The sequence below is a fragment of the Cavia porcellus genome, unplaced genomic scaffold (genome assembly GCF_034190915.1).
Source record: "Cavia porcellus strain 051 isolate PalLab524CR breed Dunkin Hartley unplaced genomic scaffold, mCavPor4.1 scaffold_1, whole genome shotgun sequence".
NCBI classification, from domain to species: domain Eukaryota; kingdom Metazoa; phylum Chordata; class Mammalia; order Rodentia; family Caviidae; genus Cavia; species Cavia porcellus.
Window position 1 is genome coordinate 131727070 of NW_026947484.1, and position 14874 is coordinate 131741943.

The 14874-nt window shown below is 39.1% G+C and overlaps 1 protein-coding gene across 2 annotated transcripts; it reads left to right on the forward strand.

The window, feature by feature from the left end:
• Positions 1-4051: 4051 nt before the first annotated feature.
• On the forward strand, positions 4052-13759 carry Cimap3 (ciliary microtubule associated protein 3). 2 transcript variants are annotated; one of them, XM_063255635.1, is made up of 6 exons: positions 4052-4233; positions 6865-7007; positions 7566-7661; positions 8365-8495; positions 9909-10026; positions 10998-13759. In XM_063255635.1, the coding sequence occupies exons 1-6, from the start codon at positions 4086-4088 to the stop codon at positions 11064-11066; spliced, it is 705 nt and encodes a 234-aa protein (XP_063111705.1). In that variant the 5' UTR covers positions 4052-4085; the 3' UTR covers positions 11067-13759. The 2 variants fall into 2 exon arrangements, with proteins under 2 accessions (XP_063111705.1, XP_003479049.1); XM_003479001.4 differs by lacking the exon at positions 4052-4233 and adding an exon at positions 6507-6629.
• Positions 13760-14874: the final 1115 nt, after the last annotated feature.

A 14874-nucleotide genomic window follows, 5' to 3' on the forward strand; every position in this document is an offset into this window, starting at 1 on the left:
CTAGGAAAGAAGGTTCCCGCCTTCTTTGTGTATATTTTTCAGATGGGAAATTCAACCAGCCTCCCTATGTGAACACACCTCTGGGTCTGTCCTCAAAAGGTGAGAGAATTTGATAATCCCTGAAGAGAAAGCTCCTGATCTTTTATTGTACCCAGGTAGCGATAGGGTAATCAATGAGAGATGATGAGACTTGGCCAGCCGGGGAAGATATAAACTATGCCAGACTACAGCAGCATTTGTTTTATAAAAAGGGAAATGGTCAGATGGTCCTCATGTCCAGGGTTTGTTTGTCCTAAAGGACAATGAAACATTTTGTAAGACTTCTACATTAATTCAGCCTTGCTAATCGCTATAGCACTGGAGGTGGGGATGACAAAAGGCCACCCCGGAGGCCAATGGGCCTCAAGAGAGTCAGCCTTATCACTGAAGGAAGACAAGGGAAGACCAAGGGGGCAGAAGGGGAGAAGGAAAAAAGTCCTGGAACTGCTTTTACCCTCTCTTGAACCAATCTGGGAGGCACCATTCTCCATCATACTTTCTACCCCTCCTGCCACTAACATGACAAGGCATGACCCTTGGATGCATCATATCTGCTTGAAGCCCTGGACAAAGGATGGAGAGACACCAAAGCCAAACCCCTCAACATCAAGAAAGGGCAATTTTACAGTTTATTCCTTTGAATCCCTGGAGGGACTAAGCTGCTTTTTCCAAAAGAAACTAAAAGATAAGTAATGATTGTTAGAGGAGCTTTGATTCATCTCTTATGGATTAAGCATTTCCTTGGGCTCTTAATTCTGGTTCTTCACTGGTGATTTTTGACCTGAGATTTTTAACTGAGAGTTGGGGTTATTTTTACTATCAATAATTAGACCCCAACATCCAACAATGAATTCTGGGCTATTCTTCCCTTTTCCCCTCCTGCTTTCTCTAGCAGGGAGGGTTACAGGGTTAGAAGCTGATTCCCCAAATATATGGATACAAATAGTTTCTGCTATTTGTATCCATATCTCTGTACAACAGAGATATAACTTCACTAATAAGTAGGTGTGTGCTACAATAAGACTTATACCCCAACATGTTAAGGGCAGATGTATAAACCTCACCTCCCTGGCTCATACACATGCTATCCAAAAGCCCTTAAATGACTCTAATCCACTACAGCTGGGAGAGCTTTCAGACTCCCCTCTCTATTACCTAAATAGATACAATGATCTAGGAAACCAATCTTGCAAGGTAGAATTCCCTTTCCTCAAAATACATAATGTCCAATATATACCTTAGTTCATAAATTTAATTCTTTCCATGATTCTGGTCACAAATTGAACTGCATGAGAATCAAATCAAATTCAGTGGTTAGATTCAATGTTGACCTATGGAGAAATTTGATTCAGTTCTCATCAAATTCAGTTTGCAACCTGAATCTTGGAAAGAATCAAGTTCATGAACCAAGGAACCACTGTAATGGAGATTATTATTTCACATTCCTCAAGAGATCCTACCACCCCAGTATCCATATGTCCTACACCTAAGTTCACTATTGTAATAGACAGAAATACTTGACAGTTGTCCTGGTCAAAGCAAATCCTGACCAGTATGATTCTACAAGATGGTATAATTGTTTTTGCCACCTATTACCACAGGGTAGTCTTGATCTCAATGATCAAGCCAGCCAACAATGGACAAATTGGAATCCCTGTTGTCAAAGCCACTTTACGGGGCTTTTATCCCTTTGCCTAGCAGCAGTGGATTTATACTCAGACATTCCAAACCCAAGCCTTACCAGCCATGAGACTCAGAGCCCTGGGATCCATTGCCTGGAAGGTGTTCTAATGATCATGTTTCTGCAAACCTAATGGCTTTATCCTGGGACATGCCACTTGTTGCTTACTTATACTCACATGTGGGGGATCTGGAAGATTAGAAACTACAACCAAAACCCACTTAACTGCTTGAAAAGTGCCAACTCTGCATTAAACCTGAATACACTAATGACGTGCCATTCAAAAGCTCCCTTGGTTGTGGCTTATGAGTTGCTACTGGTGACATCACTTGGCACTTGTTACTCCCTTCCAAGCCACGTGCATGACCCTATGTGAGATATTATCCAGTGCTTAGCTATGGATAACAGTGCTGCAGCTGCTTGGCTCACCAGTCCATAGAGAAGGCTCTGCACAGCCACCACCACTGCTCTGGGCCATCTTTCCTATTCTGCAATAAATTTTATTTTCTCTAAAATTAAGACTGATGCATGTGGTCTCCCACCTTGCAAGCTGGGCAGGCCAAGTGAAATCTCCTTAGGCTGCCAAGAAGCAAGAAAATTTGAGTTACATTAGGAGAATTAAATAAGTCCTTAGAACAGGGCCAATTCTGATAAACACCTGTTAAAGTTTAGTTAATATTATTTGGAATGTATCTGAATTTAATTATTTTATTATTTAAATACCTAAATGGACAAGTTGCAAGTTTTTAAAAATTTTGCATATCCTCAAAAGAGATGCATTCTAGAATACAACCTGACAATAAACATCCAGATGTATTTTATGGACAGCAATTTTTATATTAACTGAAAACAAAGAGTTCTTGGCTTGGACAAGTCCTAATTGGTTTTTAGAAGCACTTAAAATTCCCTGCTAATACAAGTTCTCAGAAATTTGTGTCCATTTTTAAATAATTTTAATTCAGATTATGAGATAAAATCTTTTTCTAGTAATTTTAAAATAAATAATCTTGTTTGGTTACATGAAAATGAACAATTTCTGTTAACGCTGAAACTGGACTACTGTTTTGATACAGTCCCTAAGAAGCTGTCTTCATTATGTAGTTTCACTGTGTATTGTGTTTGAGTTTTTTTGATTTGGTGCTAGGCACAAACCCAGAGCTTCACCACAGATTTTACCACTGACTTATACCACCAGCACCTAGTTTGCCGTTTATAAGCACAACCTAAACTTGAAAACTTAGCAGGGTATGGTGGTGTATGCCTATAGTATCAGCTACTCAGAAGGCTGAGGTCAGAGAATCACTTGAAACTCTGAGTTTGACACCAGCCTGGGAAGCAGTGAAGTCCTCCACTTCAAAAACAAAGAGACAGAGACAAAGACAAAGATAGAGACATGAGATGAGAGAGAGATGAGAAACAGAGAGAGAGAGACAGAGAGAGATCTGAACTCCAAGGAGATAATGTTAACCAATGACATTACACTCTATTTTCAGTTTAAAGAGTAAAAGTGATATTTGGCATTAAAAGTCATAATTATGTTTTTCTTCTATTTATTTTCTTTTTATCTATGAATAAATGGATTTTTTAAAAGTCATGATTACTAAAAATATTCAATAGCTGTGTCTTGAAAAGAAAAACAGTTAAAACAATATTACCTTAAGTTTTTTTGGTTATTCATCTTTTCTAGAAAGCTAAAGCTTCAAGAAATAACAGGTCTCTCATATCTGAGGCACGCTTTAAACTTTAAAAAAATTTACTTCATATTAATCTCAAAGCAAAGCATTTAAATTTTTTGGTGTATAAGCATCTTTCTAGTACCAATATTATAATGGATTGTTTTTAAGGATTTAATTTGCTTTCTCAGGGCAAGGTGATATGTGTCCATTTGGTCAAAGGGTGTTTCAAAATTCAGCCTCCTCAGTTCGCGCTGTAAAGCTTCCCTTGTGCCCCATGCAGTTATTTGCTCTAAAAACCTCACACTATATGGAAATTTACTCAAAGATTTCCTTGATAGCTCTACCTTATATTAAAGACACCTGTCTAACATGTTAGATTGTGAGCTCCTTAAGCCACTTAACCACATTTGTATCACATTCTGCTTTAGATGCTGTAAATGTGGGCTAAAAGTACAGTGAAAGACAAATAAATAAAATAAAATAATTTAATGATTTTCTCAGGGTCATGTAATTGGTAATTAGTAGAGTTAATTCTGGGCCTTTCCAGCTTTCTTTATATTACAATGTTGCCTTGCAGAAAGCAATGTCACAATGACTTGAAGGGGAACTTTTAGGGTGGGGCTGTTACTTGGCAGCCACTTTTCTATTTGTTTTTCTAGGTTAAAGTCCATGTAGATGAGTGTTGATTCATGGAGATAATTTATGAGACATTAATCGCAACTACCTATGAAGAACCATTCAAGTCCAGCGCTTCCAGGAAACCCACAAAGTCCCAGGCATATGATCTACCACAACTTATCGACACCACGAAGCCATTCCTTTGGGACTTTTCTCTTGGTAATCACGTTCATGCTCTAGTGAATGTATGAAAACTCACCCAGTTTTGTAGTCTAAAAGGAAAGAGGTGGGGGTATACATAGGATTATTTGCGGAGCCTGATCCCCGGTTGGATGAGGGAGAGTTCTGTTTAACATGATAAGCCTTGGTAAGGAGTAGCACCCACTTATATAAAGAAGCACCTTTTTAAAATTGTTATTTGTACAGCCCTTAGAGATTGCTGTAGTCCTGGGCATGGAGGTGATAGATTAGATATACATTAACATTTTTATCAATTCTGGGTTACTTTGTATACAAAATTTGTCCCTGTTTAATGTTTAAATTCTCATAGCAGCCCTAGGAGGAAAACAATCTTTAGTGTTTTACAGACAAATCAAAGCATAGATAATTTAAGTAACTTCAGATACTTGTTGAAAACCAAAGCCTGTGTTCACTCTTCTACCCCAGATGGAAATGTGTAATCTGTAAGAAAGTCTTGGAAGTAGGATTTAACAAATCTGTTTCCCTCTTACCTCTTTCACTAAACACACCTATTCTTTGGATTTTAGGATTTTTATTCCGAGTCAGAGTTTCTTAACTTTATTGAGACTCAAAGCTTACTTTAAATAATAAATTATTTTATAATACTTTCCTTTATTATCTTAAAATTAAATTTGCAGGTAATTTGAACTATATAATTTCATAAATGACTCAATATAATACCAGAAGTATTCTGTCTTTAAAAGTTTTGACATTCCTTCTTTTTTTTAAGACAGGATCTCACTATGCAGTTTAGACTGGCCTTGAACTCACTAGATAGCCCAAGACGGTCTCAAATTACTTTCAGTACTATTAATTCATTATGTGACTAGGCAGGGCCCTGAAGGGTGTTTAGTTTCCCTGGTCTGTTGACCAGTAGCATCACTTTAATAAATTTCTAAGTAAAAAATGCCTTCCCCCGAATAAAAGAAAGGATGAGCTTAAGGAAATAGATATGCTTACCCCAACTTGAATTTCACACAACTGAAACATCATATGATAACCCATAAGTACAGTTATTATGTGCCAATTAAAAATTATTTTTAATGCAAAAGAATGTTTCCATAAATTTCCCAAATAACTTCTAGGTCTTATTATCACCTTTTTGGGAAACCCTCCATTAGATCTATAAGACAGCCCAAGAATATCTGTGGATCATTGGCAAAGGGCACTACAGACCAGTTACATTGTGTTTTCTGTTACCTCCCATATCAGGACAACTCCTAAACCTAAGGCCACCCTAAAATCTACGTTAAACAAGTTAGTGTTAATATCCAGGATACTATAAAGAAGGAAACAGCAAGCATTCTGACATTTTTTCCTTCTGTTAGGACGAGGGGGCTCACAAACAGGCTGGATGCCCCTTCAGTGATAATAACCTCTTCTACAGTCAGGTACACCAGAAACTACATAATAATGATTATCATAGTCCTCCCAACTCTGAAAAGAAATTATTATTGCCAATTTGGAGATAAGAAAAAATGCGTTTAGAAAGTAAAAGTTTGGGGCCTGGGATGTAGCTCAGTGGCACAGCGCCTGCCTGGCAAGAGCAAGGTAGTGAGTTTGATTCCCAGTACTGAAAGAAAAGGAAAAAAAAAAAAAAAAAAAAGCCAGGGATTCAGCTCAGCGGCACAAACGCCTGCCTAGCAAGTATGAGGTCATGAGTTGGTATCCTGGTATCAAATAAGTAAATAAAAGGTTGCCCAAGAGTTTAAAACAGTATCATGCACTTCTATGATTTCACTGCACTTTGATTGTTACACATAAAGCCACTAATATTTTTAAGAAAAACAAAACAAAACAAATCTTATGCAGGTTCTCCTTCCCCTCCTCTGTTCCTGACCCCATGAGGCAGAAACGAGCAACCTGAATGGAAGATTTGAGAAAAAGAAAAATGGGTCCAAAAGGGACCAAACAGAATCAGAACAGCTCAACCAAGTCCCTCACTGCCCTGCTTTGGGCGCTGCCCAAGGCGCCCCTTCTCCTAATCGCAGCCTCTTTTTCTTTCTCCCTGATCTATGTGGTCTGGACTTCAGGGAACTCTAAACTGCACTGTCCTTACCCATACTATACTGTCATTTCCAAAGCCCTTCGCCACTCCCTTCCACACAGCCCTTCCAACCGCAGGTCTGGCAGACCGCGTACCCCTAGCCCGGCTGCGGAGCCCACAGTCAGCTCCTGGGCTCCGGCTCCAAACTCCCCACCCCAACCCCAGCAAGCGCTCTCTAGGGAACGCCCATTTTGCTGCGCAGGCGCGCTGGGGGCGATCCCCGCCCAGAATCCGGTTTGGGGCTCGCAGTGCCTGCCCCTGTTTCCTTGGCAGCGAAGTACTTGAGTGTGAGCCCTAATCGTGCTAGCGATGTGTTTCAGCAAAGTGGGTGAGAAGGACTTCAGGGGAGTCCAGACTAGAGGGCAGGCGAAGGGAGGAGAGCCTAGGAAAGATGTAGGAGGAGGGAGTACCCTTTGACTCCTCCGCGGAGTTCTGTCCGTTTTTTGTAAGAATTTAGTGGGCCCAGCCCTCTGCTCCCCCTGCCCTCTCCAAATGCAGAACTCCATTGCAGAGACTGAGATGCCTTCCTTCACCTGTAGTTTCTCCTCTTTCCTGATCTTAAGGACCTGTGGATGTCTACTCCTTTGGAACACGTCAACAGAGGAAGCTCTTTCCTCTTTACCATCCTCCAAACCAATTGGGGAATTATTTTCTCCCTCTTAGAGGATCGCCTCACACAGGGCCTGGGCATTACTTGTCAAAAGATGTGAGTATGGACTTCCCCTTAGATGAGTCTCATTTCTCTGGGTACGGAAATATATCCAAGTTCCCTGAAGAAAAACTACAGGGTTTTTGGACTTCTGGGTCTCGACCTGAGCCAATTACCTGGTAAGCAGCTGGCCGTTGGAGTCAATAGAGGGGTGAAAAGCCAAGGGCTTCATCCTTGCTTGCTACCCGCACTAAACCAGAGCCTTGTTTTCCTATAGAACCCATTCCATCCTCACTTGCAAACGCCTCTCAACCAATGCCCAAACTACCATCCTCTGGCTAACTATTGTGTAAGAACAAGTGCACTTTGGTGGAACTCAAATTGGATTTATAGAAATTCCGTTCATTTTATCAGCCCAGCGACATCCTTTTGCAAAGTTACATGTGTTATTTATGTATTGGGTGTGTGGGCTTGACCTTGACATAGTCAAGAAAAAAGCACAGAAGGTTCAAGTGGAAATATTCAAAGTTCACTCCATTTTAAAGGTTGTTCCCTGACTGTGTTACTGGTGTTTTTCTTTTTACTTTTTTTTTTTTTTAATACCACTCAAAGTAGTATGGCCTGGCATACAAGCTGTCTCAGATTCCAACCAGTACAAAAGGATATGCGATCGGAGCCAGAACAGCCGAGAGGTTTAAACCACTCAATAAGGTAATGTACTGGGATTTAGGGTGATCTGGGTTGCTTCAAGAAACGCTTGAACATTAGTATTGCACATGTGTATGTGACTATACTGGGTAAAACAGAAAAACATTTACTGAAGAAATGGTCCCAAGGCAGGGTTCTGGTACTGAAATGCTTAAGGTTAAAGTGCTGGAAGCTATGTTTGCACATCATACAATCTTGTTTGTTAAAAAATAAATTCCAACTCTTCCATCCTTTTGTGTGACTGGATTTTAAGAACAGGATCCTAATCTGTCTCCCTCTGCCACGCCACTGTCCTGGGGAATTAAACCCAGGTCCTTGTGTACCAGGCAGATGGTCATCCACTGAGCTAACATACCCAACCCAAGGATCCTAATCTCTCGCTGGATGCTTCCAGACATGTAAATTCAAGCACTAAGGATGCTGGTTCTAAAATCTCTCAGTGAGGTGGTAAACATAGTGATTACCTTGGTTCTTTACCCATTATGGTTTATTTCTACAACCGGAGCATTATGTATCCTTAGCCAAATGGCATCCATATCTTGGTTTTCTACCTACTTAGGCCTATTTCTATATCTTAAGTGACCAAGACATAGCTACATTTTTTGAACAGGCAAGGGGTATTATTTTTTTAACCTGCAAAGCTTTATTTGTGTGTATATAAATATAAAAACATCCTCTAATACACTCATCTTTTTCTTGGCAATAGGATGTGACCCCTTGCCCGGGCAAGTACCAGAAGGTAGATACTTCAGAGGAAAAACACAAACAAAATTTTGCTCCATTTAATGTCTTGATACCTCGATCTGGAAATTTTTCAAAGGACACTTCTTATCCTGGGTATGTCTCCTGTTTTTTGGTGTACTTCAGTGAAAGAAGTACATATAGCCCAGTTTACATCCAAACCATCCCAGCTAAATAAGAAACATCCATAGTTAAAGATTTAACCCTTTACTGGCATTTTGTATTGTACATTAACAAATATTCATTCAATAATTATTTGTTAATGTGCCAGACAGTTCTTCTAGGTTCTAGAAGTCATGTAATAAACTCATTACACAAGGCTCCTGGTTTCTTGGAGCTAACATTCTAAACTACGTACAGAGGAGAAGCAAATACACAAGAAAATACCAATAGTAACAAATAGAGAAGCTTTATAATTTATCAGTTAAACAATGACACTTCTGAGAGTGAAAGAAGCCTAGTAATAATTAGATCGGGACAGTGGCCATCAGCTAGAATTATGATAGGCAAATGAAGAAGTGTGACAACCTGAATAGGCATTATGAAGGAAATAAAACAGGGTAATGATATAAAAGATTGATGAGCTGGAGGCTTTCTCAACCTGGGTTCTGAGCAATTGATACTTCATTTGAGACCTAAATGAAAAGACTGAGCTAACCCTGCAAAGAATTGGAAACAGCATCTCATGGAAAAGAAAATGCAAAGGCTGTAAACTGGGAAAGAATTTGAAAAAGGGAGAATGTTAGTGTGGCTAGAATATACCATGAAAGGAGAAATGAAAAGTCAGAAAAATGATAGGCTAGAGTATATAGAACTTATTAAAGACTTATTCTAAATGCTTCCGGAAATCATTTAGAATCTATGACAATGCAGGGCAAATGGTCATGGTCTTTCTTTTACTAAAAAGAAATCCAAAGATTGGAGAGTGAATGTAGCTTTTTCAAAGCTTGTATTAAGGAAGTTATTTATGTCTTGACCTCTACATCCGCTCTTAGTGTTATTTCTCCCACAGTAGAATCTACAGCAAAAGACAAAGTGTTGTGAACAGAGGCAATTCTTTTTTTTAAACAAAGGCATTTCTAACATAATCTGTTGTCAAGAAAATTTAATGTGGTCTGTTTTGCTGTCGCTGCATTACAGATAGACTGTCTCTTCACTTCTATCACCAACTTCAAGTTGTGAGCTGTACACTTATGACTGTTGTAGAAATCTTTCAATACCTACCTCTTCTGAGATCTTATTTCTCAGATTAGGACACTGGATTACAGAAGTATATTTTAAACTAGCGGTCTTTATCTGGATGTCAAGATTTGTTACCTTTAACACTAACATCCAATTAGACGTACATTAACAGATAAATGAATCCCATCTTTGCTTGACATTAAAAAGTTTATCTGTCTGTTGCCTTTTCCCAAGGGTTAGGCCTAGTTCATAGATGACTGTGCTACTGGTGGAGTTCACATACGATTACTAATTAATTAAAAGTGATGCCTGTATTTTCATTTCTAGCCCTGGCTTTTATAACCCAGAGAAGAAGCCACCCCCAAAAGTTGCTTGGCCAATGAAATTTGGGTCTCCAGACTGGGCTCAGGTTCCATGTCTGCAGAAAAGAACCCTAAAAGCTGAGGTAATAAAAATGGACTTCTGGGCTGGGAATGTAGCTCAGTAGTAGAGTGCTTGTCTAGCATGCACAAGGCATGCACAATTGGATACTCAGTACCACCAAAAAAAGGTAGACTTTTGTGGACCAATTTATTATTTTCATATGTATCAGGGATTCTTAACCAGGAGTCTACAAATGAACTTCAGGAAGTACCTGGTCCCTTGAAAGTATATGTAGTTTTGTGTGCATATGAATATGAGGATCTTTTTGGAGGGTTACATGATTTCATTCATTTCATTTTTAAACGTATGCATGGCTGGCCAAAAATGACACTTTCTTACTTGAATCTCAATCTTTTGGGATAAGTACAGGATAATATATTCTTTATATGGCAGAAAAAGATATTGGGGCCAAAGAGACTGAGTGATTTGTGAAGGTTATGAGGCTGGAATTTAGATCTTAGAACTTTTAGTACATCATTTCAGTGTTAAATCCCTAGAAAGCTGTAGAGAACTCTGGTTAAGAGCATGGATTCTGAGGACAGTATGGCCTGTGTTCAAATATTTGTCCCAGAATGGACTTGCTGTGTGCTTATAGACAAGTCTTGTGAATTTTCTAAGTCTAAATTTTCTATTATAAAATCCATATAATAATAAAATTGATATATACATTTTTTCTAGTAGAACTCAGGGTTAATTCCACAAGCATTTATTAAATGCCTAATGTATTATCTTTGTGGTAGGGTCTATGAAAACATTTAAGAATTAACACATTCATATTAGTATTGTAATACTAATACCTCCTTGCTTCCAGGAGGCTCTGATTTGAATTCCATAACCTGATGTTAAATAATTAACCCTACTGGTGGTTCAGACTGCCTAATGGGTAGTGGTTCAAGTTAGTAGGGACATGTCAGTGTTTATAATTTGCACAGCCAGAAAGACGAGAAGCACAAGATTAGCATATTGAGCTGAACAGTATTCTTTCATTTACAGTTGTCCACAGACAGAGAGTTTCGAAAGTATCGGAGCCGTGTTGCCTACTTCAGACTGTTCTATAACTGAAATGTGGTCATTATCTCCATGCACTCCTCCTGACCACAGAATCTTCAGAATTGAAGATAGAGTTGCTCTTCTCCTTCTGTATTGCTGTGGCTCTCTCATCTATCAGCTTGGGGCCTAGGGAGGAGTAACAATTTCAAAACTACCATTTGCGAGTATGATAAAGACTAATTCACAATGCTGCAACTCCATATGTTGATGTGTGATCTGGGGGGTCCTCTTGGGTATGTAGATGGATCCACAACTACCACAACAATCCCACACTCCTGAAGAAAGTTAGGAAAACATCTGTTTTTGGATAATCTAAGAAGTGAAAGCCCTCCATTGTTGGCATATCGGAGAGTAACATTCCTTGAAGAACGCATCTCCCAGAAACCATAAGGGCTGTTCACAACCTCAAGCCTACAGTAGCCATTGTCCTGCAGAGACAAAGAACATAAAGATATAACCAACTGCACTGTAGGCACCTTTTCCCACAGGAACTTAACTGCTTTACATTTCATGACTTCCATGAAGAGTCTGAATTTTTGCTCAGTGTTGACTTGGCCCCTATTGATCTCCCCATAGCTATTCAGTTGTGGGTTAGGACATATAATGTCCAGGTGCCTGGGTCCACCTAATCACAGTATCCAGGAAGGCTCAGAGTGAAAATATGTGTATTAGGAGACATAAGCAGAGAGAACTGGCAATGAAAGTCATAGAGAGCTTGTTCTGTCCATACCTACAATTGACCACAAACAGGAAAGATGTGAAACAGATACTCTAGGAAACTGGGAGCCCAGAAAAGGGGCCCAAGTCCCGTTTCCTTCCTGTGAGCCCCCTGGAAGATTTTCCCTTTTACCTTTCAGCAGAAGATGCTTGAGAGCATGGAAGACCTAATCTGACTCCCAGACTCAACACTGACCAGCTCCTCTTGATTCCTTGAGTCTTCTCCTTAAATACATCACAGCTCTTGGATGTTGGTTGTATTGGCATGGCCATAAAAAATGAAGCTCATTCTAGAACACGGTATCTAAACTTTGGTAGGACAATTAGAAAGGGGGGATGGGAAATGCAATTTTAGAAGCATTCTTTCACACTCAAGTTCACTGTTGTGTGCCTGTGTCCACATACTACAGTGCATGCCCATTCACAGGTGTACACGTGCACACAGGACATCTGACACTTACAGAATTAAGATTTCATCTGGACATAGATTCCTGCATGCAGAGAAAAGTAAACCACAGACATCAGTACAAAGGGGAACCTATGTGAAGACAAAAACAGTAAAGCCCATAGGTGTATTTTCAGGGAAGAAAGAAATCAAAATTTTAAAAAGGTATTGCTCCCTGGCTCTAATTCACAGTAGTCAAGTGACAGTAGCCACATAAATCTCCAGTTTGCTACTATGATCTGAAATGTATTTAGAAGCACCTTTTGCTTGTCATCCCACCATCGGTCTGCAGAAAGTTGGCACTGCTCCCTTCTCATCTTGTCTTACACTGAGGCTCATGTCTGAAACTATGTCCCCACCCAGTCCTTCCCATGAGGGGCTCAGGTATCCTCCACCCTCTTCCTGGTCTGTTTTGTAAACTCATTGCATTCAGGCTTCTATGTTGAATGTATAGAGAAGTCTGGCTTTTGATTACCAACATTGCCTTTCTGAACCTTCTGACCTGCTGCTGTCTACAAAACATGTACTGCTGGGAACAGCTAATAGTGATCCTGCTACCCACAGTTCCACATGGAAGTATACATTAGTGGCCTGGTTACAGATGTAACATGTGAGGAGAGCACTAGGATAAAGAGAATTGAGTGCCTCTGCTAAAGATGTGGGCCACACTTACCCCTGTTCCCCCATACAGCAGCTCTTCATTCTGCCTTTTCCAGGAAGCTAGGTCAAACCTATTACACATGTGCCATCTAACCCTTCCCTGCATTTGTGATTACTGGAATAATGTCCTCAGTCCTGGTCTGGTAATCTTTCCACCTCGAACTAAAAGCTCTTGGGCGACTGAGGCTATGTTTTATCGTGTTCAATTTGCCATATGGAATCCAGAAGAGAGCACCAAAAACAGGGCATATAATTAACTAATTAATGCATTTTAACACCTACTATGTGCATAATATTCTTTCAGGAATTATGAAGATTTCAAGAATGATTTAAGGAGAAGGTTTGTTCTTACTATCTTTTTACTTGTAAAAACAAACATCAATATACTTATTTATGTAACTGTGTTTGATATTCAGCATGTTATTCTTAAACTTCTCAGTTCAAGTAAATCTTCCCACCCTAAGAGTGTTGAAACTGTAGTGCATGCCAGTATACTCAGCTAAAAGACACCTTATTTATTATATTTTGTTGAATCATTAACACTGAAATAGTGGCTCACATAACTATAATCTCATACCTGGAAGATCAAAGCTCACCTAGATTTTTACATCTTCATGCTTTTTGTTCTTACTGTTTCTAAGGAACTTATTGTAATAGAGATGACACAATACAATACATTAAGCCATATGACCAATACCGTAAAGCAATAGTGGTTAAAGTCTGTAATACAGTATATAAAATCTCACATGACTCAGTCTTTAATTTCTTTTTTTTATTTTGGAGAGAATAAAATCAAATGAGAGAAAACAAAATGGGGTCAGTCAAAACAAAAGGATGGACATAGTACATGAATTAAAACCAAAATACAAGGTGATCGACAATGGTTGCCATAATGTCTCGTTATTTTCAATAGAATTTCCCGTATCATCAGGCATAATAAAACTGAACATAGCAGTACAAAACAAAATCGATAAAAACAAAACATTGGAGACATTATAGGACTTTAAAAGAAGATAATAGTCAAACCAGAATCAGTATCATAATGAATCTTACTGTCCAGGTAAGTTGCCTATACCCTCAGACTTGATACTATCAAACGTAACATTCAAATAAAATCAGTCAAGACAAGACAGCAGTCAAAACAGATTCAAATAAGATCAGTCAATATAAGACAGTGAAAGCAATACAGGGCTTCAAATTAAATTAATAGAAAATCAAAAATGTTTACCATAGCATATCCTACTATCTTTGGAATAGCTGTCCATGCCATCAAATCTAGTACAAGTAGAAAAACTGGAAAAGAATATAACCAAACTAAACAGAGCGATGAGAACAATATGGGTTTCAAATCATGATACAAGATTAACAATGTCCTCCACCTTTGGTTTTTAGACAATTCCTCCTCTTTCACAGGGTGCATTGTACATTTTGTATCCCACTAACTCCTTTATTTTTTGGATTAGGGAGGCAACTCACTATTTACCTAAATAGTTCTGAACCTTTTTACCCCTGAACATGATCTCAAGTTGTATCCATTTATCTACAAGAGCCTCAAGGTTTTCCTTCCTTATAGCTGAGTAGTTCTCCATTGTATAAAAGTGTTATGTCTTTCCAACCAATCTGCAGCTTCAGGGGGAGCTACTTCTACTTTTTTCTAGTTCCCTGTCACATAGAGCATTATTTTCTCATCTTTGATTTTCAGGCCATAAACCTGCTTTCAGGTTAAATGTATTTCTTATATAGAGCTTCTTGATGGGCCCTATCTCCTGACCCACTCTGACAGTGTTTCTTTTTCTTAGTATATTGAAGCCATCCATGTTAGCGATTATGGCCAACCTTCTCTGCCTCATCTCTGGCACGCTATTTTTCTACCATTGGTTGCCTGCTTTTCCCCTTCATTCCAGTGTCCATCCCATTCAATTGAGACTCCTCTGCCACTATTCCTGAAACCATGGTCTTTTCTCTCTCTCTAGAATGTCCTTTGGTATTTTTTGTAGG

Coding starts and splice junctions, on each gene's coding strand:
- Cimap3 (XM_063255635.1), top strand. CDS start 4,086: ATGGAGATAATTTATGAGACATTAATCGCAACTACCTATGAAGAACCA. Junction 7,008..7,565: donor GGCATTACTTGTCAAAAGAT/GTGAGTATGGAC, acceptor CACTCAAAGTAG/TATGGCCTGGCATACAAGCT. Junction 8,496..9,908: donor AAGGACACTTCTTATCCTGG/GTATGTCTCCTG, acceptor TTTCATTTCTAG/CCCTGGCTTTTATAACCCAG.